Source organism: Anastrepha obliqua, chromosome 4 (assembly GCF_027943255.1).
Source record: "Anastrepha obliqua isolate idAnaObli1 chromosome 4, idAnaObli1_1.0, whole genome shotgun sequence".
Taxonomy (NCBI): domain Eukaryota; kingdom Metazoa; phylum Arthropoda; class Insecta; order Diptera; family Tephritidae; genus Anastrepha; species Anastrepha obliqua.
The window spans coordinates 101,607,359-101,632,140 of record NC_072895.1 but is presented as its reverse complement, the minus strand read 5'-3'; the positions used below and the strand labels follow the sequence as shown (position 1 = coordinate 101,632,140).

The window sequence follows — 24,782 nt, the reverse complement described above, 5'->3', positions numbered from 1 at the left end:
AGATCTTATGGAGCACTTGGAACGTACGCCGTTCGAAATCGCGCGCCTACCAAGCGAAGAAGCATTTGCTGAACTATTCATTACAGAAGAAAATATTGATAATCCATGTTTGGAAACACCTGATCCGCCTCCTTGGACGGAGACAACTACTGCCGCGCCCCAACCATCCACAGCTGATAATCAACGCTTAGAGAATGCGCTTCGCTCTGAAGAGACATGCACTGATTCTATGGAACATCACAGTATTAACCCACAAAGTGACGAGTCAACAACGGCAACAGCAACAGCAATAGCAGAGCCGTTACGCCCCGAGCTCAGACGTTGCTACTCTCAAAATCGTCTCAGCACCACTAGCACAAATAGTCGCAGTGAAATGCTAACGCAGGAGGATATTTTTAATAATTTATTGTCACAAAACGATAATAATAGCAGTACTTTGGTGAATAGACCACGTCAGTTTGGGAGGCGCGCTGCTGGTCAACCTGCTGTGCTATCTATGAGGCCTGATATACTGGAGGGCTTCGGCATGATTAATCACAATCAACGTCCGCAGAGCGCGCCTGCAATTACTGCAGCGACGCGTCAAACGCGTAATGCTGCACACGTGACTGAGGAACGTCATTCGAATTTATCTGATTTGAGTTCCGCTCATACCTCACGTAATTCCAGTCCCATCACAATCGTTTCCAGCACTGACTCTGCCTCGACCTCGGCTTCGACCAATGGCCACACCGCCGCTATGACGCTCGTCACAAATGGTCACTATGATCACAGAAACTCGGATCACATTAATGCTACAAATGCAAGCTCACAGGATAGCGAAAACGAGTGGCCACATTCGGGCAGTCGTTCAATGGCACTCGTCTGTTGCACGGTTGGTCTTTTCAATATGTCACGCTTCGCAGTGTTGACTATAGAATATGGCGGAAATTTTGTGTTGCAATTCTTTTTGCTCTCCATACTTTTTGGTATACCGCTTTTCTTGCTGCACGTGTGCTTAGGTTCCAGAATTAAGGCGGGTCCGGTATCAATGTGGAAGATCAGCCCGATTTGTCGAGGCATTGGCATTGCCTTGACTTTGGTGCAATGCTTCATTGCGATTTATTCGACAGTAGCAATAGCTTGGGTGCTAATCTATCTGCGAGACACGATACCCAATAAAGGGCAAACAGGTTATCTGTGGCAGGATATGACTCATTTTTATAGGCGGGGTACAAATGCCACTACTAACTTAACGGAGAGTATCGCAGATTATTTTAATGTTGTAGTTCTACAAAGATTACATCTTCTTAAGTCTCCGGAGGGAGGGAATATACGTTTCCGAGTGAGTAATCGGGTGAGTGAAGGCGTCTAATCATCAGCCGATGATTAAGTCTTGAACGAACAAAGCTAACTAATTCTAATTTCAATTATAGTTGGCCTTCAACTTCGGCATTATATGGGCCGTGGTCTTCTTGATTCTATCCAAAGGACTCAAATCATTCGGCAAAGCTGCGCTTGTGCTGACCGCTTTGCCGCTAATGGCTTTGGCTGCGGTGATTTGTAAGTTGCTCTATGTCGTAGATCCAGCAAAATTACAGGTGAGTGAAATATTTTCTGAGTGAAACCTGAGAGGGGGATTGTGTGTCATTTTAACAGCTCTGTACGAAACAATACGGCTTAGAAAGCTCTTTTATCTTCCTAACCGAGCTCTGGGCCCGTCATTGTAGTAAAAACACAGCACGCGTTGGGTTGTATATTTTGGAGGTCACACAGACTAGTTTGGTTACACTTTTTTGAGTTATGTGGCTCTTGCACTACTAAATTCCAGCAGTGGAACGGTCTGAAGGGCTTGCAAGCCTGATACAAGCTTTGAAGGGAGCAACACAGTAAACTCCGGTTTCCAACGGCAGCCCTTAAAACAAATTGTGCGTCCAGAAATTCAAGAGTACATTCAGCGGCTGTTAAGCTCCGTATTTCAGTATCACAAAGCCATACTCGGAGGCCACATAGCTCTAAAGCCAATTTATTCGACCTTTTTCGGTCGAGCTACCTACGCGGCTCCTAGGAACAGTGGGCGCTTGAGTCTTTCTTAGCATATTTTGAAGTTCAGTGATTCGAGCTCGGTGGCGCGAACTGCAGCTTAGGTACTAATTAGTAGATAACACATAAAAGTGCGTTTGCGCTAGCTGTTTAACAATTCGGTTTAGAAATTAAAACGATTTTTTGTTGTGGGAATGAAATAAAAAAAATTATATTTGTCTTAACTAGAAACTTTTTATATCCCACAGAGCATCTTCACCACCACGGACTTTAATGACTTCTTCGAAAACTCCAAAATGTGGGTAGCTGCCGCACAGGAGGTGTTCCTAACTTGGGGTCTACTCGGCTCCTCTGTAATCTCCATCACTAGCTGTACCCATGTGACCGGGCGTAGTGAAATATCGTTACGGCGCGATGCCATCTTTGCCATATTGATAACACTTTTCAGTGTTTGTGTTGCGGCTCTACTGGGTACGCTATGTGTGCAGATTTTGAATCAACATTCCTACATCTATGTACCGGGTTCGTTTGGTAAGTCATGTCAAAATCCAAAATCCTATACAAAAAAATGTAATTTTCTACTTTTCTTACAGAAACACTTGAATCTTCCAAGTCCATTTTCTCACCGGATTCAATAACCAATATGAATATTATCTCGATACCCACCAAATGGATGCCCCACTATTCCAGTTTTATTGGTGAAAGCTGTAGGCGGCAGCTGTCACATCAAGAGAGTGGCTATCAAGCACTGCGTTTCATCAGCGAAATTTTTCCAGCCACGTTGGTAGTCTCGCGTGCCACTGTCTCTTGGGTTTGGGGTGCGCTAACTTTTGGGGCCTTAGTGATATTGGGTATATCACAATTGTGCGCCATGTGGAAGCCCATCGCTAGCGCAATGGATAACTCCGTTAGCGCTGTGTTACTAAGTTGTGTAACTGCTCTCTTATTGGGCGTGCCATTCACCACCGAAGTCGCCATATCCATTCTCTATTACATGGATTTGGTGTTAGGCGGCTCATGGTTTGTGGCAATTCTATGGACTGCTCAGATATTTGGTGTATTCTTGATACGTGGGCGCCCCTATAACGGCGATGATTTGGTGAACAACTTGAAGTTTTCGAACTCGATATCGGCATTCACGGCATTGGCATGGAATGTTTTACTTCCAATCGGTTTGATAACATTATCGGTGGTCAGCTACAAGACATCATTTTCCAATCAGTTCTATTACTGGCGTGGCAAGTCGTATTTTACGTATTGGGCTAGAAAAGTGGCAGCTGCAGTGCAAATTGGAATTTTGCTGCTCATACCGGTCACAGCGATTGTGCAAATTTATCGATATTTAACAAATGGGCCGCCGGATATACTGGATGTGAGTATTCAAATTGGATGCGCTGAGAAGTTAGTAAAACCTTATTAGTGAAAATAATTGGATATTTATAAAGCGGATTTTTGGGTGTTTAGTCGATCTCCTCCACCTATTTGTGGTGTGCGTTTCCCACAAACGGAGTAACCTACAGTTTTACGCCGCTTCCGAATGGGAGATTGTTTTTTGTGAGGAGCTTTTTCATGGCAGAAATTCTCTCGGAGATTTGCCATTGTCTGCCGAGGAGCAGTCGCCATTAGAAACATCTTCTGCTATCAATAGGTATTTCGTGCCTGGGACTTCGCACTTGTGCGCTTTCGAATGGTTGTCACGCACAGACCCATTTGGCTACGGTGGCCGCCATTGAAATTTATGTAAGTGAGCCTCAGCGACAGGATATTTACCTGATTTTGCACTAAGTTGATCAAAAATAACCTTAATTCTTTTAGGTAAATTTCCATATCTACGCAAGATTTATTCTGATTTGCTGGAAATTTTGTCACAAAATTAAGAAAAAGTTAAGCTTTAGAAATATGTACTGCAAAATTTGGAAAAAATCAGTGAAATGTGCTGAAAGGCTCACTAGTTCCAAGTCTTCTTACTAAATTCTTGCAGTGAAATTATTCAATGATTCAAACACTTTTCCAAAATGACCTCAATCTGCCCTTAACAGTACTCCTAGAGTTTCAAGGAGGAGTAGGAAATATGCTTCAATGCACAATTTTTACAAAATTCGGAAGGTTTTTATGAAAATTTAAGTATTAGTCTATTTCCTCCAAGAATTTAAATGTAATATAGTTAAAAGCTCAATTTTTCCAAAAATATGTCCTTTTACTCTTTTTTTCTTCAATGACAAAATTTTCATAAGTTTCGTAATGTTTTCATGAAACTTTCAGAAGATTTTTATATATTCATTGTACTCTCTCCTAACGGATACCTCTCTTAAGCGGACTCTTTTTTCAGTAAATAGATACCACAAATCTTGAGCGGACAATCCTCCCTAACATATTATCAACTTTTTTACACCTTTCGTTTGTTTCGAAAAATATAAATCACCTCATGATATATCTTCTGATTATAAGTAGCAAATGTTAAAAACCTACAAGAAACAGTCAAAAGGATACCGAAACCCAAATTTCAAAACAAAAATTTTTTATCCTAGATCATCTGGTTTCGTGATAGATGATTCTTGCGGCCGTAAACACTTCCCGCATTGAACAGCAACTTCGCTCTCTCAGTTTTATTGTTTACTAGGAAATATTTTGATGTTGGTGATAATCTGTAGTAATTCTTAGAAAATTAACTATAACGGAATTAATTATGTATTAGGGGGACCGAAAAGTAAAAAGAAATGTCGTTTCTGCACATGTCAAGGCTTCTCTACCGTTTATGAGCTGTCAGAGACATTTCAAATATAAAGTGACTAGTTTAGTTGTGAAAACTTAATTCTTTAATTTTCTTTTGCCATTTTGGGTGAAATGGCTTGTTTAGTGCCTTAAGTGCCTTAAATGCCCGTAAATGCTGGCGGTTTTCTAAGCTCAAGTCTGGTAATTTCGATATTTCCGACTCACGTCGATCTGGAAGACCAACAACTTTAGACAATGACGTATTAAGGGCGGAAATGGAAGCAAATCTGTGTCAGACAATCGAGGAACTGTCAAATACTCTTAATCAACCTTAATTGTCCGTCCAAGAACAGTTGCAACGAATTGGTAAAACAAACAGAGCAGGTGTTTGGGTTCCGCATAATTTGTCTGAAGAAAATAGAGCTAACCGATTCACAACATGCAACTTATTGCTTCAACGGTGGAATACAGAACCATTTTTTGATTGCTTGATCACTGCAGATGAAAAATTAAACCAAAACGCAAAAGGCAGTGACTATCTCCGAATGAACCGCCACGAAGAACTGCTAAGCGAGGTTGACATCCGAAAAATGCACCTTTATGTGTTTGGTCTAGCCTCGGTAGTCTAGCGTAAGTGCACTAGCCTGCCATCCCAGAGGTTGTGGGTTGGAGTCGCACTTAAAGCACGGCCCTCGCTCTTTTCCAAACTTACCTATTTTCCTAGTTTCAATAACAAAAAATCTTTCCTCAACCCCAAAAACCGTATCCTTTCAATCCTTACTCCCGCACAAAATCTCAGCGCATTACTTGCATTGTGGCTACTAAAACAAGCAAAAAAGAAAAAACACTGTTACATATTGCATCAGTGGCGCCAGCAAGAGGAAGCGGGCAATCGCAGTATTAGCGCAGACACACCAAAATTTAGCGAAGTCCTGAGCCATCTGTGTGATCCTTCTGACAGAAAAATTTGAAACATAGATGGCGCTCTAAACAGTTAGAAGGCGTTGTTCCTAAGCAACGATAGGTGGGCATTCCCACTATTCAGGACTGGTAGCGGCAGGCTAATCACCTACCCTGTCAGAAATCAAAATAGATTAACGAAACCAATGCAAGACTGAGTCTTGTCGAGGCCTTATGCTCCCGAGTGGAGTGAACAAGGAAAAAAAAAGTGTTTGGTGGGATATTCGTGGCATCGTCCATTTTGAGTGTTTAAACCTGAAACAGTTAATGCGGACCTTTATTGTGAGCAATAAGATCGAGTAAATCAATCAAGTAATTGAAAAGTATCCTCCGATTATTAATAGAAAATGCGTTACTTTGCAACACGATAATGCAAGACCGCACTGCGCAAGAACCAATTAATGGATCGGTTGGGTGGTACTGTCTCGACCACCATACTCGCCCGACATTACCCCATCGGATTTGCATTTATTCCGTTCACTGCAACACTTCTTAACAAACAAAAACTTTCAAAATTTGGTTAATATGAAAAAAGTCATCTCCAGATATTTTACTGAAAAAACTAATTGATTTTATCGATTTCGGCACTCTAAATGGCAAAAGGTTGCTGCCAATGAAGGGGATACAACATTGTCTAAAAAGAAAAACTTGTAAGAAATTTATATATTTGAATTTACTTAAAAAAACGACATTATTTTCCGGTCCCCCTTATATTTTCTATGCATATAAAAAGTGGAATCTGCTAGTTTCATGATTTTGGTTTGCTTTTTTATCTTTTGTTATTTCCAAATAATAAGAGTATTTCCAACTAATTGGAAATTTGCTTATTTTGCACTAAAAAAATAAATATTTATGCTAAAATTAAGACTAAAAGTAATTTTCAGAATGAATTCCACTTTTGTTTACGTAGTTAACATTAACATTCTCTGGTTACGCCTCTGTCTGCGCCTGAAAACATAACAATTTACATTTACATTCATTCACTGCTATCATTAACATTCTCTGCTGCTATCGCTGTTAGCATTACATTTTCTGCTCACAGCAGAGTTAAATTAACTCCGAACTGAAACACGGCTTACAACAAGTACAAGCGAATTTGGGCACACAAGTACTACGCCTAAAACAGCCTAAAAAAGCGATACAAATGTAAAGGTGAAAAAACGTGGAGAAAATAACCACGAAACTCATGAAGCTATACGCGTAACACTTAATATTTTTAGGACGTCAGGAATTTAGGAAGATAGTCAAGTGGCTTTGTATCAAATAATACTTTTTTACTTGCATTTTTTGATTTGAAAACACTTGCCTTTTATTTTTAAAAGAAAAAACCTGAACTTGAACTTGACCTAAGGGTAAGAGGGTTTATTTAGTTCTAGATGAGATTTAATTTAGACGGGTCGTTTATTTTATAAATCAGGAGGAGTAATATTAATTATAAAAAAACGTATATTAAAAATATATTTTAAAATTATGATTGCATATTTTTTCTCATACAAATCTTTACTGCCATGATTTGCAGCGCATCCAACTTCTCTATCGCCCTGGTGACAGCTTACGCGAAATTCGCAACAGTTCCTCCAGCGATCGCAGTCGAACGGAATTCGGTCGTGTTAGCGGCAATGGTGCCGTAGGAAATTTAGAACTGAACTCATATCAGGCACACGATGATGCACCACCAAAATATACGCCACCACCATCCTACACCACAGCAACAGGCGCACGTTTCGCCAAAATCTTGCGCCAAAGCATCAGACGTAGTGTTAGACGGTAATTACAATACAACAAAGAGAGAAAAAAAGCATTTAATTTTTAAAGAATCAAATTAATATATTCTTTCCATTCTTCCAATCATTACACTTAGTGTACTTGGTGATCGCAGTCGTGCACGCCCCATTCTCACTATCGACTCCGAGAGCAATCAACCCACTACATCACTGCATTCGCATGCAGCTGACAGTCCACATTACACAAGTGCCGACATACCCATTGCAAACGCCGCCCTCGCAACGGATCAACCGTACAATTTCCCCTCCAGCTCAGGCGAGCAGCTGCAGCGTTCGCTGTCGTTGGGACGCAAGTTGACTGCAAAGCAACAGCATCAGCAACGTAACACAATCGGCGGTGGTCGCGGTCAGCGTTCATCAACTGCAGATGGTGTTCATCGAAATTTGCGCGCACCTTACACCGCTGACGATGTGGTCACTGTACTACGTTCGACCAGTGCTGCAACGGCACAAATACGCCCCGAAACAGTGGCGGTGGTGTCGCCCGACTCAACGCCCGAATTGTGTGAACTTTCATCCAACAACTATTCATCTTTCTGTTCGATTGAGAATTTGGTGACGAATGCTGCGCCGATGGCGCGTAGTGCAGCGTTTACAGCAACGACTACAACGACGACAGCACGCGACGATGAAGCCAACGAAAGCGGAAGTAATACATCTGTGATTTAAAACAATAGAGAAACCCTAACTATGTATGCATCTACCTACATATTCTTGTATATATGGATGTGTACGAATATTATGTAAATAGATATCTTTTAAATGCGTATGAGTGTAATAATTATGATAAATAATAATAAAAATAAAAAGTACTAACTGACTTAACATATGAATATTTTACATTTTCTTATAACTTTTTAACGATTTTATAGGGCGTTTTTACTTAAAAGACAATTTCCCAATTAGTCGCTCATGAAATGGGTTTACGACACATGAAAGAGTGTGAGTAATAATGCTTAACACCTTCCTTTTGCGCTCTAATTACATTAGCCGGGTGTAATTTGCCTTTATAATTTCCATTAAAGTGCAGAAAGAACCACATCTAAGGGACCCGATTTTATGAGAAAATTTGATTAAAAATTGCTCACCAACAAATTATGTCACTATGTAGATATGTAGGTACTTGTTCACATGTATGTATGTGTCTGTTTATGAGTGAGCGCAGTGTACTATAAATTTATTGGAAATTAGTTTGATTAGGTGGTGAGCGCTCACATGACATAACACTTTTCGGAGGCAATATTGTCCACTGTGAAGGAAGAAAAAATTCTCTAACGGTGGCTACTTCTTTCTTTTCGATCTACTTGTTAGTGTTGTGTGTGGTTGTCTACTGACATCAACCGCTACAGCATTTCCTTAGACGAGCATTGAAGACAGTCGGTTCTATGTTACCGAAACGACCTGGATTTATATCCGGCCAAGGACTGTCACTCCAGCAACATTCCCCGTATATGTATGGGGAATATTTATGCTGCTCCAACAACAACAACCCGCATTGAGGGCCCGTCAGGCAGTCCAGTTTTATTATTTCTTTTTTTTTATAACGAGGTGTATAAGCAATCGAAAGCCTTAGTCCGTGTGGGACTTTAACGCCACTAAAAGCACCTCAAGTCCGACGGATCATCCTACAGGGATACCGTTTTGGTAATTACGTCTCAAGGCCGTCGTGAGTAATAAGTTCAATCGTCAGTTATATTCGTCTGCCGTTCGTCTTGCTGCATTTTATCAATGTTGTGGTTGCGTTTGTCTCGCATCATTCCTTCGCCTCCAAGCAATGTTGCGAAGTTCCACGATAATTCGTGTTGCAAAAGTTTGTACCGCCCTCCAATTTTCATTCGACTCAAGCATTTGTGGAACTAGGTTATTGGGCGTCAGAAACACACTAGTTGTTCTTGCTAGGTCATCGCGTTCCTTATCGTACCTGCTGCAATAAAAAACCACATGTTCGACCGTCTCCTCTTCGTCCAAGCATTCTGGACAATAAGGACTACCAGCCAAGTGTAGGCGATGCAGATATATTTGGAAGCATCTGTGTCCACTTAATAGCTGCGTTAGGAAGAAATCAACGTCTCCGTGTTTTCGTGAAATCCACTACGTCTACCGGCCTTTTGATGACTGGCCCCATTTTGATTGCCAATCAGCTATCGAGGTAGAACGTTTTGCTTGTTTGAGTTCCTCTGCCGTCTTCGTACTTTGCGAGCAGTACAACCTCTTCTGCAAGTTTGCCCGGATGTTTATAGGCATTTTGCTAGCTAATACGCATATTGCATCGTCCGATACCGTTCTATAGGCACATGGGGTCCTTAGCGCACTTGTTCTACTGACCTGCTGTACTTCTTTAAAAAGGCATTTTTTGGCTCCAGCCCAGATTGGAGAGGCGTACAGCATTATGGAGTCTGTCACAGTGGAAATAATTTTTCTCCTGGCGTCCTGTGGAGCGCAAGAAACAAATTCGACCATTGTGATGCTTTACTGAAAAAAAAATAGAGGGGGAAAGAACAAAATGATTAGAGGACGGTGACGACCAAATGGTGATTAATTACAATTTAAGTTACTGATGGAATTCATTAGGTGTGTATTATTTAAGGGGTTAGGGGTAGTCAGAGGCCCGAAAAAATGATGACTTTCACGAATTTTTTTTTGCTACTTAATTAATTTATTTAACAAAAATAAAAACATAGCATAACAACATCATGTTTTAACTTGACTTCACCAAAATTTCAAAAAAAAAAATTAATAATTGCAAAAGTTATCGCTGTTTGTGTGAAGCCCGTTTCTCCAGAAGTCCCTTGCGGTGAACATCACAAGTCCTTGCAGATTCATCTAAAACCAATCGGACAAGAAAAATTAGTTTTATTAATAGAGAATCTTGTGCTTGATCGAAGCTTTTTTTCTCAAAATGAACAAAATGGCGGCCTCAGAAAATTTTTTCCAGATTTTAGAAAAAAAAACCAACAGTTAATTGTTAAAAAAAAATCGAAATTTTTGAAAAAAAAAAATCCTTCGATCAGGCACAAGTTTTTTATGTTTTTCAAAAGCTGTATAAATTTTATTGAAATCTACGTAGCGGTTTTTAAGTTACAGTGTTCACCAGTTTGAAAAACATAGTTTTGAGAAAAACGCATTTAAAGTTTTGCTATCGGCTCCGGAGCGGCCGAGCGCCCTTTGTTAATTGTTGAATAAATTGAAAAGTATTTGTCGGATTCACTTCAAATTTTTACAAAATATTTTTAAAACATTATACTTTAAGAAAATGCAAAAAAAAAATCGATTTTTTGAAAATTCTGACTACCCCTAACCCCTTAAACCTGATGTATGCTGTATCCGCAAGTGTAGCAGAAAAGTAAGAGCCAAGATATCTGAATCAATTTCCAAAGCCCATTCTTCCTTCTTCCCCTTGTTCGGTTTTTGTTCGTCGTCTGTATAGCATCATAATGGACGAATTGTATCTTTGTCCAACTGGGCCTTCACTTGGGCAACCATTTATCGTAACCTAACATATCACTAAAACTACTCTAAAAGATCTGCACCACCCTCCAATCACCCTATAGTAATTTTAGTTGCCCTCATAGTTCTGCAAAATACTATGCCAGAATATTCACCCTTTATTACAGCAAATAATTACGCTTGAAATACGCAGAGAGTAACCGAGTGCACTTTGAACGGCCGAGTCAGTTTCCATGCCCTCATATCAGCTTTTTCACCAAAATTCTACTTTCTTGGAACCAGAGCTCAGAGAGAGATCTGTACACAGAGCTCAAATAAACTTACTCAAAGAGCTGTATAATAGAGTGTGTGGTATCTAATAAAACCATCCTAATACCACAAAAGTATGCACCAGACGTAAGAGCTACTTCTTTCAGCTCTGCCGTCTGCTATACTTCTTTAGTCCAGGTAGCTCGAATATTTAGTGCTAATTTGAGGACCGAATATTTTATCAATTGCTTGCGACCCAATCCAGACAATCCCTCTGCCGAAGCCTTGTGATATCGGAGTGACAGATCGAAAAATTATTCCACATAAACTGGGGAGCTCCCTAGAAGACACCGGCTGCAGTATAATTTCCCATATTTGAGCCATCAATGTAGTTGGAAATGTTGCTATTGGAAATATCTTCCAGAAGTTGTCGTCGTGTACCTCATGGAAAGCTGGCGAGGCCTCTTCGTGTTTTTCTTTTAACATCACGCTTTAATTGACTGAGATACCCCCTTGAATTTCTTAGTTGGATGGTTATCTCGATGGCATCCCATTAGAAACTGCTTGGGGCGTAGTCCATAATATAATGTGAAATCGTCAAATCTTGGAAAAGGCTCAAGAAAAAAAATGAGAGTACTTAGTTTACCTTTGAACCAGCATTAACACCGTTAATAATGCCAGCTTTGAAATCCAATTCAAAATCTCTCTTGCTAACAAGTGCTACTTCGGCCTAAGTAAGCGATTGAGACATAAAGACCACTCTCGATGTACCAAACTCTTTACCGACATTCAATGAAGCAGCCCTTGGAGTGTGCGAGTGAGAAGGATTTTACAGAAGATTCTTGCATGGTAACTTATATGACCACTACAGCGACATAGATTTTGCGCAGCGAAGGAAAATCTAGCGGATTCGTTGGCTAGATAATGTCGTGCGAATGGGCATCACTTGTTGGTGGTGCAAAAAGCAAGATAGGATAGCCCCTTCTATGTCAAATAATCAAGTTGAGAAGCACTTCGCCTCATTTGGTGTTTCTGGTTGGTACCAGTTTGTACGGATAAGAAACGACTGACGCCATTCGTTGTACTCGGCCAGAATCATGTACGAGGTTACTGCGTCAGAGAAGAGAAAGGCCTGCCACCACAGTAAACTAGCTTTCCCTAGTACACTGGATCTCACCCCTTATCGCTGAAGTGTTGCATTTCGATGGCAGCCGGTTCTACGTACCGGAATAACTTGGGGTTTTCCCGACCAAGGTCTGCCGCCACAGTAAACTAGCCCTGTCTAGTACACTGAACCTCACCCCTCACATCAGAAGTGTTGCGAAAAAGGCGATTTCCAATGCCTATCACTGGCTCTCACGGTGCACACAGTGCCACAATCGTTCGTTAGGTATCAACCTTAAACTTCATTTGTAGTGAGGAGGGACTTTTCATCCAAAGTGCCAAATTTGTGATTAATGGTCAGCATTTTAAGGCGTGAAAAGAATGAAATGTAGCCACTATTAGCCTTAAAGAGGTTTTAGTAAACTTTGCTTCACTCCCGCATTTAAAAAATTCTGATTCAATAAAGTAGTAACATTGCGATGGACGTGTTTGTAATCTATTGACCGCACATAGTCATATCTGGTACTTGAGATCTGTCGCAATCGACTTCAAATACTCCAAAGCCTTCAATGCGTGAAATGATCGTCAACAGCATCTTTCAAGAATTCAGTGGAAAGCACACAAACATACAACACATTTCCTTCACGCGACAGAAAAAATTTCAATTCCGTCGCTGACTGTTACAAATCATACATCAAAGTAGATGCTCTTTTGTTGAGGACACGTTCCATAGGTACTGTGTGCTTGTCTGTGGCATCTGTATGACTTGAATTGCGTGACAATCGTACTTAGGCTAAGTATGTGCTGCCCCGTAGGTGATTGCGCTTTTTTTATTATTATAACAAAAACACTTAACGTTTAATCCCTCGATCGAAATAAAAACGGTGTCTGATCTATTATTTGTTTTCTCTTTTATTTATTTAGTTTACTGGAGTACGACTGAATAGTAGATAGTCTAACTGCGCTTCATTTCGCGCAATGTTGGGCGCACATATGTCACATTTGTTAAAAAGGTATAGAAAACAAAGCGGGATGGGAACAACAACAACAACAAATCAGAATAATAGTAATCCGATTAGAGGCATGAACGCATGGACGCGAAAAAACGGAAGTGATTGTGACAAAGCGGAAAAGTGCTGCGTGCTAGTCATTTTCATTGATGGCGAAGCGATTTTTTGTTTGCTGAGAAGCAGCCATAAAAACTAAGCTTGCCTACTACGCATTTGCTCTTTGACCAGTTTTTTTTATTTTCATTTAGGAAGCATACATTTAAAATAAGCTTGAGGGATATTTATATATAAGCGACAACTTTATTTCCGTTTCCGAAAACATCTTAGTAAAGTTTTACTTTGCTTTGTCATCGACACCTTTCTTAGACTGCTGGGTATAGCTGCTGCTATGTCAGAATAATTACTCAAACAGTTTAGCGGCTCTCCGCTCAATACTTCGGCAACTCAAAATACACTTAAATTTGAGTAAAATTGTAAAGCTTTGAGGAATAGTGAATGAGATAATCAAAGTGACCTTTTGGTAGTGGAATAGGTATTTATTTATTTTAAATATCCTCAGACTGAATTAATGTTAAAAAAATAATAATTAAACGTAAATGATGCCCTCATTAAGGGTTATGCGACCGGTAAAAATGTATGGCAAATATACTGAATTACTCACCAGCATTAAACTAAAAAAGAAAAAACCTACGAAATACTCCCAGAAGATGAAGTTTCAAATAAAAATTGATATCTATGTGTTCAAAAAGATAAAAATATTAAGGCAGGAAAATTGTGTATAACCTGAAAACAATTTAGACTGCGAAGGGGCTTATTCAATTATGTGGGAGACTTCCACTGTCATGTCGTAGACTACATAAGAACTGGTCGATAGTTGGTAGGCACATACAGGGAGTCAAAAAAGTTTTAGCAGAGCGAGTTTTTTTTACATAGCAAATTTAAAGGCTTATTATCGGCGAATGCTCTTTTGGTGTTGCCCGTTGTGTTCACCCACGGCAATTTCGCGGCTTGCTTTCACATATTGTGAATATTGTAAACAAATCTCTGGACCAAAACTTTTTTGTCTAACTGTACACATAATACTATAAAACTTGGTTCACTTTTTGAAGTATTTACTTGAAGAAGAGCATTTTTTAAGTGATTTTTTGAAACTCGATGGTCCATATTGAAATATATTATAGTCCAGTATCAATGCCAGTGATTTAGCGACGTGATCTATGCTCTATTTTGCTATTTTTAACAAATGTTCGCTCTAAGACATGTATTCTTCAGCCTGTTTACCTACTTTCCATGGGTAGAACTTATAAGTGACATCCCTAATCCGAAAGATATTTGAGCAAGAGCAACTAACACCTGCTTATATTTTAATGTAAATAGGCCATTTAAAATTTCTTCAATCTGAAGTTAAGAAAGTTAAGAGGCCGATTTTAAGGCTTTTAAGGGAAATCCTTCAAATTGTCGACGTCAAAAAATTAAAAGTTTCCAAAAAGATAACTCGTCCTTTTTATAAATGACATCCCTAATCCGAAAGATATTTGAGCAACCAACACCTGCTTCATATATATTAATGTAAATAGGCCTTTCAAAATTTCTCCAATCTAAAGTTAAGAGTCCCCTTTTAAGGAAAATCTATCAAACTTTCGACGGCAAAAAATTATATTTTCGAAAAAGGTGACTCATCCTTTTTATACTCGAATATTAAAACTTATATTATTGCAATCAAAAACGGCGTGAAGCCATGTTTATGACTGCCAAAATTTTAGCTCGATGGAAAAAAAAACATTAAACTAAAAAAGTTCAAAAGATTGTGTCCCATTTATTACCGTTAATGGAATATGAAATATTCCAATATTTTTTCTTTAATTTGTCATTGTGTATTATTTATTTAATACCCTTAATATAAAATAATTGAACTAATTTGTAGACGAAGCGAGTGCTATTTGCTATGGCCTACAGCTCTTTAAATTTAATTTAAATTAAAAATAAATTTTTATTTATATTAAAATAATCGAAAAAACGAATAACCAGTTTTATTTTCCTTTCATAAATTCTGACCTTACTTAAACACAAACAAAAAAAAACGTAACATTTAGGAGCAAATAACTGAAGATCAGAAGACCATTTTTCTAATAATTCCGTAACCCACACATTTTTCTCCAAAATTACTATCTATATTTCTTTTAATTTAATCGTGCATAAATATATATTTACATGTTTATATCTTTTCTATAACTTAATTTAGGTGCCTTTGAGACCCCATATCCAAAGTTAGTGGTACGAAAACGAAATGGCATAAAAATGTCATTTTCAACAACCAAAAAATCAAATTTAACCATAAAAAACGGGAAATTAAGAGACGTTTGCATATTTATAGAAAACAAATCAAAGTATATTGAAAACTAAATACGAAATAAAAAAAATTAGTGTGCTTCAATGAAGCGATATTGTATCAAATCGAGACAGGACCGATGTGTGTTAAGGGTTAATTGTAAATATGAATGTTTTTTATATCAATAAATGGATAATAATCATATTTATTCTCATTTCAGAAATTTTGATTCGCTCCGAAGAAAGAGTAGAAGTACAAGATTACAATGTAAAGAAGGGAGAGTACAATGTATAACACAAGGTGGCGCAAAATTAATCATTGCTTGTTTTTTAATCATTTTTACTAAATAAAAATTAGTTTAATCAATTATTTATTTATTTTTTTAAGGCAAGGGTATCACTCTTGTGAAGGGAAATTAAAAGAGGGGACTAAATAAAATCAATCTGTAACTATTTTATACCAAATTTACGGTAAAGGTAATTTTTCCCCACAGGAATTCAATGATAATTTTCAAAGCATTAGCGGCACAAGTAAATACAAATTTTGTTTTTGAATAACTTTTTTAATAAATAAAAAAAAAATGATTTCGAGTGAAAATATTTTTTTGTCTTTTGCTAAAATTATAAATCTTTCAATGAGGTGATTAATTTTGCGCTACTTGTACTTGAGGAATAAATGACTGAAGTTCAGAAGACAATTTCGTCGACAATACCGCAGGTGATAAGTTCTTTTAAGATTTTCTTTTATATTCACAAGAATTTGTATGTTTATATTCCCTAATTTATTTAAAAAAAGTTCACAAAAATGCAAACAATTTGTTTCTAAATGTTACTGTTAAATTAAATTTAGGGAATTTATTAAAAAAAAATTGTTTACAAAAATGCAAAAAATTTTTTCACAGGATAGTTTATTATTAAATTGAATTATTTATGAATATCCAAAAGTATCTATAAAACATTTTCTCCCTGCCACTCAGTTCTTGCCATGTCATTACAAACTTTTAACATACAAAAATTTTATATTTTGAAACTCATTCTCTGTTAAATATAATTTTTATACTTTCCTAAGTTATTAAAAAAAAAATCACAAAAATTCAAAAAAACCACCTTGTATGTTACTTGGAAATAAATGACCGAAGTTCAGAAGATAATTTCGTCGACGTACTAAAATTAATTTTTATGCTTTATCCTTAATTTATTAAAAAAAATTCAAAAATGCAAAAAACTTTTTCACAAGATAGTTTATTATTAAATTCAATTATTTATAAATATCCAAAAATATCTATAAAACATTTTCTCCCTTTTACTCAGTTCATGCTATGCCATTACAAACTTTTAACGACAATACAAAAATTTGTATATTCAAAAATTTTATATTTTGAAATTCATATTGTTAATTAATTTTCTTCTTTTTGAAAATCTATTTCTCTAATATATCAAGTTTTAATTGTATCCTTTAATTCGGTACTCTGCTACTATTCAGTACACACTTCATTCATTATTCGTACCAGTCCATTCGTGCCAACCAACTCGCCACACTCGGCGAATACATGATGCCCACCGTGTCGTGCAATACGGCCAAACAACAAATTCACTCAAGCAAGTCGCTGCTGGCAGCGTAGTCTCAGCGTAGCAGCGCTCTCAATGAGTAAACACAATTTATTCACAATTCAGAATTCCCAATTCACAATTTACAACTTGCAACTTCAGTTGATTTTGAGCACGCAACGAAAAAGTTTATTTAACGGATGTATCGCGTTCGTTTGGATTTGTCACAAACCTGAGTTTTTAACAAGAAAATCAGTGTACATACATACATGTATACACATACACAAAGTTGAAGGAAAGAAGTTGATTTAATTAATTTGGCTATGGGAAATTTTACTCCTGCAACAGAAATTTTCATGCACGAAAAGTTAATAAATATCAATTCAGTGTATTCGTACATAAATCGAGTTGAAATGTACAATCTATTGGAAGTGCAAAGCCGTCAAATATACTTAGCCTGAGATTTTTTTACGACAACGACGACCACTACGACTACTACTTTGTGGTGTGTGACTCCTGATGTGGTGCGTACACGAAATTAACGAGAAGGCAGAGTCAGGCACAGCGGCGCTCACACAAATGGGTAGAAACCCGAAAATGGAAAAAAGTGTGAAGTGAAAGGTGCAAAATTTTTGTGAAAAATGCTATGTGTTACTACAAATATTCAGCTCTGCATAAATAACGGTTCGTGAAAAATGAAAAACCAATTGTAAAAGTGTGAATTGGTAGTGAATTTTTAAGAAAAAGCAAAATGTATATATTCGGCCGAAATTGTGTTTGGTGCTTGTGAAAAAATTTGGAGTACATATTTGGAGGAAAAAGGATATTTGGCGTAGCATAAATTGGAGAACTAATGTGAGTTCAATGATATCTATACATTGGTGCATACCACAGAGCCTGTATATATGCATGTTTGTATATTATTACATATTACAAGTATATATTTACTTTCTTGTGTGTGGTTATATGCATTTGCAAAGGTAGAAATATGTACATATGTATGTATATATGTATGTGCATGCCAGCGACATTCTAATTGTTTATTCTGTGAATTTTTAAATTTTTGATTAATTGTTGCACGCAATTTATTTTTGTTCTTACTTTGCCCATACTTTTTTGCGGCTTTCAAGTTTTTCAATTTTTTTTAATTACAACTTCGAGTGGGAACAGTCAGGTGAAAATAATACATACATACATACCTACCTATCTACTTACTATTTTGTTTATCTGCGTAATTTATGAGCCAAGATACAACACAAACGCAAATAGCATGAACCACAAAGAATGATGACAACCTAAGTGGGCCCTGCCTCTTTTGCTGCGGTAGTACAGGTCAAAAACGTTATTTACTTTTTTCTTTTTTGTGGCAAAGTACTCACTCGTACGAGTATATTGCGCAAACATTTCTTCTTCCCAACTTTGCTTGGCTGCTTGGCTTTGCAAATTGCAACGTTTTTATTGGGAATCCATCATCTCATCAACATCGGTCGGTCGTCTCTGCTGCTACTGCCGTCGCTACCGTTGCACCGCTTTACACGCATACATGCATAGCCACCTATATGAATTAGTAAAACCACTCTCTCGCGGCTTTTGGTGACTGCGAGTGTTGAGTGAGATCTCGCGCATATCCGTTTTTCATCTCAGTAGTTTAGTTATTCAGTTGTTGAATTGTTTTTGTGTTGCTGTTATTGAGCGCATTCACAATAGCGTGCGCGAAGTTTGGAGTTTGGTCAGCAGGACACCCTTGGTAGCCTACCAATTCATTTGGTTGTACTTCAAATGCCATGTCGCATATTTATTGTTGTATTTTGTTTTCCTATTTATGTACGCATTGCCTTTTGCCTTTTGTGTTTTTTCGTTTTTCATCGCACATTTCATCTTTGCCTTGTGCTGTGCTGTGATGTCCGAAAATTTCGGTTTCTGTTTACGAGTTCTGTTTCGCCAGCATTAAATTTGTGACGGTTGTGTCTGCATAGTTTTTAGTTTTTCAACGCTACTCTCAACATTGTTTTGTATATTTTTCTTCGTGTATATGTGAGTGAGTGTACGAGCATTTGTGCCTGCGCTTGTGTGAAAATGACATTTTAGCGCAAGGAAGTCAGTTGAAAACTGCCTAGGGGCGTTTGCGAAAGACAGTTTTAAAATGGGGAAAGGATATTCGTATGCTTGGTTAGCTGTCGGCCTATTGGAGTTTCAACACTTCTAATTTCCTCATGCGGCTTCGCAGCAGACATATCAATTTAAGTTTTCGACCATTTGCACCATCAAAAATTCATGTTGTATTGTGTTTTATCTTCTCAGAAAAAAAGTAAATCGGGTTAAACTTAATTTCGCTGATCACGAATACTCTTTGTCTCGTTGTATATATGTACAAACATAAATACATATATTTGAAAATAAAATCCCGCTAATCCCACACTTAATAAATCCGTGAGATTCGTTTGGGTGTTAAGAATTCGATTAAAAGTTTTCATTTAACATAACTTTAGGCATTGATTTGCATATGAATGGTTGCATCTAAATTAAATTAAGTCAGTTCGAGTTCAGCAGAGGAAATGTACTACATTGACCCATAAAGCATGGTTGGAGTACACCTACGGCTATGTTTTGTCATTTCGCTTTTTGTTAATGTCATTGTAAATGGGGGAAGAGAGTTAGGCTCAACCCTGGATAACTTATTGTGGGAACATTTTGGGTTACAAAAATGTGAACACGCTTTTAAAAATTCATAGAAATCGCTTTTGTTGTGTGCCATGTTTTTTTTTAGAAGCGTTGTTCGTGCTGCTAAAGAGTGTAGAGATTCCGAAAAGTGTATCATGTGAAAAGTTTTTAGCCTACCTTGCGTGCATATAGTTTGAGCCTCAGACCAGGAATATTTAACATCCTGCAAAAGTTCTGTGAAAAAAGGATTGACACTCATCAACTTCTTTGTCAATTTTAACTCTTAACGATCCGGAAGTATTTCCAGTTTACTTCCCACCAGGTGCAAGCTATTTTTTATACTCAATATTTATATTTTAGTAAAGATTTTATTAATATATTGGGTGTTTTTTTAGCTGCCTGAGAACTATCGATATCATTAACTGTGGTTTGGCAGCTGAGAATGGCAAACTGTGTTGACATTTTTATTCAGTAAGGTTTGCCAATTACCAGGAATGGTGAAACTTGGAAAAAATGAATCTCATCGCGAGTTTCATAGAGCACTGACGGCATCATCGACCTTATTTCTTTCGAAGACGAGAGTATTCTATGAAGAATTTTTAAGTTCCACTGCGAATGATATGTAGAACTCCAGTAGCCTTTTTCAGCATTTGCGCGTTTTTGAGGTAGAGAAAATGGCAAAAAATAACGGAATAAAGAGAACACGTCGAAACCAAATTTAAAGAAGTGACATGGTATAAAACTTAAGGCGTTAATTGTAAATATAGGGTTTTCCAAAGAGTGTAAATATTTTTTTACATTGTATATTTTTATGTTTTTGGTGTTTTTTTTGTGCCATCCTAATATAAAGGGTTTTCCAATAAGAGGTGTTATTTTGATATTTAAAGAAAAATGCTATTTTTTAATATAAATGATCGGATGTTTATTTCATTATAAAAATGAAGGTATGCCGTTAATAGTGGGAAATAACATCAGGCAAATAAGGACAATATCCTTTTCATGAAATTTTGCATAACCGAATTGCACAGTGGCTGCCCTATGTCCTCGATAGCCTCACGAATTCCATCTTTGAGGTCTTGAATTGACCCTGGGCTGTTGGCGTAGAGCTTCTCTTTCACGTGGCCCCAAAGAAAAAAGTCACAAAGTGTTAGATCACAAGATCTCGGTGGCCAATTGTGATCACGTCTTCGGGAGATAACATGGTCCGGAAACTTTTCCCGTAACTTTCGTTGCTTGTGTGGAACGTAGCACAGTCTTGTTGAAAATAAACGTTGTCCAGATCAATACCATCCAATTCCGGCCATACAAAATCTTTAATCATCTCTCGATAGCGCAATCCATTCACCAATAACACCTGTTATTGGAAAACCCTTTATAATATGACAACAATAAGAATAATAAAATTATATATCCCCCCCCCCATATATAGGGTTGTTCAATAGGTGCGCTTCAACTTTTTTCCGATAGGGAGGGCGAACGACGCAATATTTTTTATTTTTCGCTTGTCATTTGTAAACTTCATTAGTATACATTTCATCATGGAACGCTACACACTTGAGCAACGATTACAAATCGTGCATATTTTTTATGAAAATAATCGTTCTGTTGCTGCTACTTTAAGAGCATTACGGCCATTTTACGGTCCATTTAACAAGCCGTCCCGTTTTGGGGTTATGTGAAGTCATTGGTCTACAGTAACAAGCCGGCGACGATTTGTGAGCTGGAATTTCGGCCGATTTATGCAAAAGAGTGGTCGAAAATTGGGTTCAACGATTGGGCTTCGTAAAACGTGCACGCGGTGGTCATGCAAAAGAAATCGAATTTCATACTTAAATGTATATGTTCAAACTCGATAATAAAAAAAAATTAGTTAAAAAAGTCAAACCGTTTGTGTTTTATTCAAAAAAGTTCAAAAGTTTAAGCGCTCTTACTGAAAAACCCTATATGTACCTTTACGGTCTAAATCCAGTAACTAACATTGCCATTCCGCTTATATGGCGGAATTGGACCGGTAAGGGTCAAATCCGCATTGGACAGAACCAATTGCCAATATAACTGAATTAGGTATCGTCAAATAGGATGATTCTTTTTCATGTGGTCTTTTTTATTCTGGTAAGCTTAATTGACGCAATAATCAAATAAACAGTCGCAGTTTACAATTTCCTAGGACCTCTAGCATTCAGATAGTAAACATTTTTAACTCTAAAATACAACAGAGAATCTAAAAGAGAATCTGCTAAAAAGTACTATTACGGATTGATAAGGCAAGGATGATAGATCTGCATTCAATTCGAACGTCAGTGAGAACTCTGAGGATGAATAAAAATCTAGCCAAAAACTCCACATCATGTCCGTCATTGTGTGGGGTGGTCCTTGAATGTTTGCAAAACAGGATCTTTGGAAGATATAGAAAACTTTGCGCGTTTGCGATGGCGGATACCACATGTAACTTACGGCTAAGATAATTTAACTTCACAGTAGCATGGACGCAGCAATTTCATTGGCTAAGTAGTAGCAAATATCTATAGGAATTGAAAACACAAAAGGAAGAACCGTAATTTCAAAATGGACTAAACCACTTCGACATTTGGTGCTAACTATTTTCAACGCTAAACCGAACCTACGTTCTATAAATCTGTCGGCAGTTCTGCAGTCCTTGAAATCTTCGAAAGAAAAGTTATTTGTATTATTTTTCTGTTAGCAAGGGCGTGAATACCTTAGAAAAAGGAGCATATAAGATATGATATAGCAGTTCAAATCCAAAGGATCTGCTGTTCATTTTAATCTCTTAACGATTCAAGCAAATAGAGCGGCAAAGAGCTTTATTCGGCTGGGTCTTGATTCTTTTTCTTCTTAATTTGCGCGATTACCGGCTGGTACCACCAGCTGGTACCGCATGAAATACTTTCAGAGCCGGAGCGTTTGTATCTATAAGGACGACATGACCCAGCCAGCGTAGCCGCTGGATCTTTACTCGCTGCGCTATGTCTATGTCGTCGTAGAACTCATACAGGTCATCGTTCCATCGCCTGCGATATTCGCCGTTGCCAACGTGCAAAGGTCCAAAAATCTTACGCAGAATCTTTCTCTCAAACACTCCAAACGTCGCTTCATCGAATGATGTAATCGTCCAAGCTTCTGCGCCATAAGTTAGGACGCGCATGATGAGAGCCCTGTAGAGTGTTAGTTTTGTTCGTCGAGAGGGGACTTAAATGCTCAGTTGCCTACTTGGTCAAAAGTAGCACTTGTTGGCAAGAGAGATTCTACGTTGGATTTCAAGGCTAACATTGTTATATGTGTTAATGCTGGTTCCTAAATACACGAAGTCTTTTACAACCTCGAAATTATAACTGTCAACAGTGACGTGGGTGCCGATACGCGAATGCGCCGACTGTTTGTTTGATGACAGGAGGTATTTCGTTTTGTCCTCGTTCACCACCAGGCCCATTCGCTTTGCCTCTTTCTTTGCAGAACTAACAGGCAGGACTAGGTATTGTGAGAAAGGATGATTCTATTTCATGTATTTTTGGGTAATTATCTTGCATAAAAAACATATTATCCTCAGCAAATGGTAGCATCAGTTCCTGAGTATGCCTTTGTAAATAAATGCGTTAATTTTATTTTTTTTATGAGGTCAATAGGTCCTACACCATACGAATAGAAGCATCTTCAAATCATTATGTTGCTCCCACCGTGCTTGACTGTTTTGTGCGCCACGATGAGAACTCCTCTCCTTGAGGACATCTGACAGTTTGCCCATCATCACTTGCAAATAAATTTATTTTTGTTTCATCGCTGTAAAGTATTTTATACCATTTGTTCATACCAACTCGCCCACACCATGACTTGTGCTGTTGAGCAAAACTTAAATTTGCTTGTTTCAACAGAGTAACTTTACGTGCTATTTTGCCTGGTAAGTTGATGTTGTTAAATCGACGCTGATACTACGTTGTTGATTTCCGCTGCAATGGCCTTTGATGGCTTAAAAGGATCCCTCTTGGCAAGAGTCACAATTAAATTATCCGTAGTGCAAGTCGTTATCTTTTTGCCACCTCGTCGTTCTATGGAATTTTTTGGGCTTAAGGGCATATAGAACAAAATTTATCTCAGCGATAAGTACAATTTTTTGTTTTCGAAGATTGGCAACGAGCCTAGGCTTCTCAACTATTAAATACTGCGCATGACCCATTTTTCAAAACATTCATATCAATTATAAGTAATTAAATTAACTGTCTAATTCGCTACTTACATTGCATTCAATATTTTTCATTTAATTAGCTAAAATGTAAGAGTTAATCGAACCAGTGATGGGTTTCAATTTTTCGGACCGCCACAAGAAATTCGATAAATAAAGGCAGCGTACTTATTTTAATGGGCTTATGTGTATATATACATATATAACATCTTTAAAGAGTATGTTCGGGAACAATCAAATAAGCAGTCACAGTTTACAGTCACAATTTCGTGGTAGTAAAAAATTGCAATTATTTAACTTTTTTTTGTACCAATCGTACTGACTTCACCTACTTTGGAGCTGAACAACCAACTTCCGCGTTCCATCAAGTAGATGCAAGTCTTATAAATAGTTATAAAACGATGCGTAAAATCTGTTTTATTCACATAAAATGCTACAAATTACGCTAAGAAATTTGTTTTCCATTAACTTCTGGTAGATAATTTCATGGCATTTTTATTTTGAATATGGTATCCGGCATACTGGTATGTCCGCCGCGGCTACGAGTTACATAGTTCATTCGATCAGCCCAATTTTTGACTACTTTTTCCAATAAATCTGAATAATAAATCTAAATGAGTCCAATCAACAAAAATGCGACGCAAACGATGGTCATTCAATTGGCTTCAATTCGTGCACGAACTTTATTTTATAGACACGTAAGCCCAGATCCTTACGTAAAATTTTCCAGGAAGCCGAAGGATAAAGTTCAACAAGTTCAGA

At 37.7% G+C, this 24,782-nt stretch overlaps 2 protein-coding genes across 5 annotated transcripts in view; both read left to right on the top strand.

The window, feature by feature from the left end:
• The window catches only part of LOC129244480 (sodium-dependent transporter bedraggled), a 34,881-nt gene extending 26,578 nt beyond the window's left edge, over positions 1-8,303 (top strand). For both annotated transcript variants that reach the window (XM_054882123.1, XM_054882124.1), the window contains exons 3-8: positions 3-1,336; positions 1,416-1,580; positions 2,271-2,553; positions 2,616-3,394; positions 7,214-7,461; positions 7,556-8,303. In XM_054882123.1, the coding sequence (XP_054738098.1) occupies positions 3-1,336; positions 1,416-1,580; positions 2,271-2,553; positions 2,616-3,394; positions 7,214-7,461; positions 7,556-8,147 (3,401 nt within the window). In that variant the 3' untranslated portion in view covers positions 8,148-8,303. The remainder of the gene's footprint in view (positions 1-2; positions 1,337-1,415; positions 1,581-2,270; positions 2,554-2,615; positions 3,395-7,213; positions 7,462-7,555) is intronic.
• A 9,039-nt stretch (positions 8,304-17,342) lies between these two features.
• The window catches only part of LOC129246229 (protein slit), a 114,724-nt gene continuing 107,284 nt past the window's right edge, over positions 17,343-24,782 (top strand). For all 3 annotated transcript variants that reach the window (XM_054884877.1, XM_054884876.1, XM_054884875.1), the window contains exon 1: positions 17,343-18,019. The gene's annotated coding sequence lies outside the window, so the exon portion shown is untranslated. The remainder of the gene's footprint in view (positions 18,020-24,782) is intronic.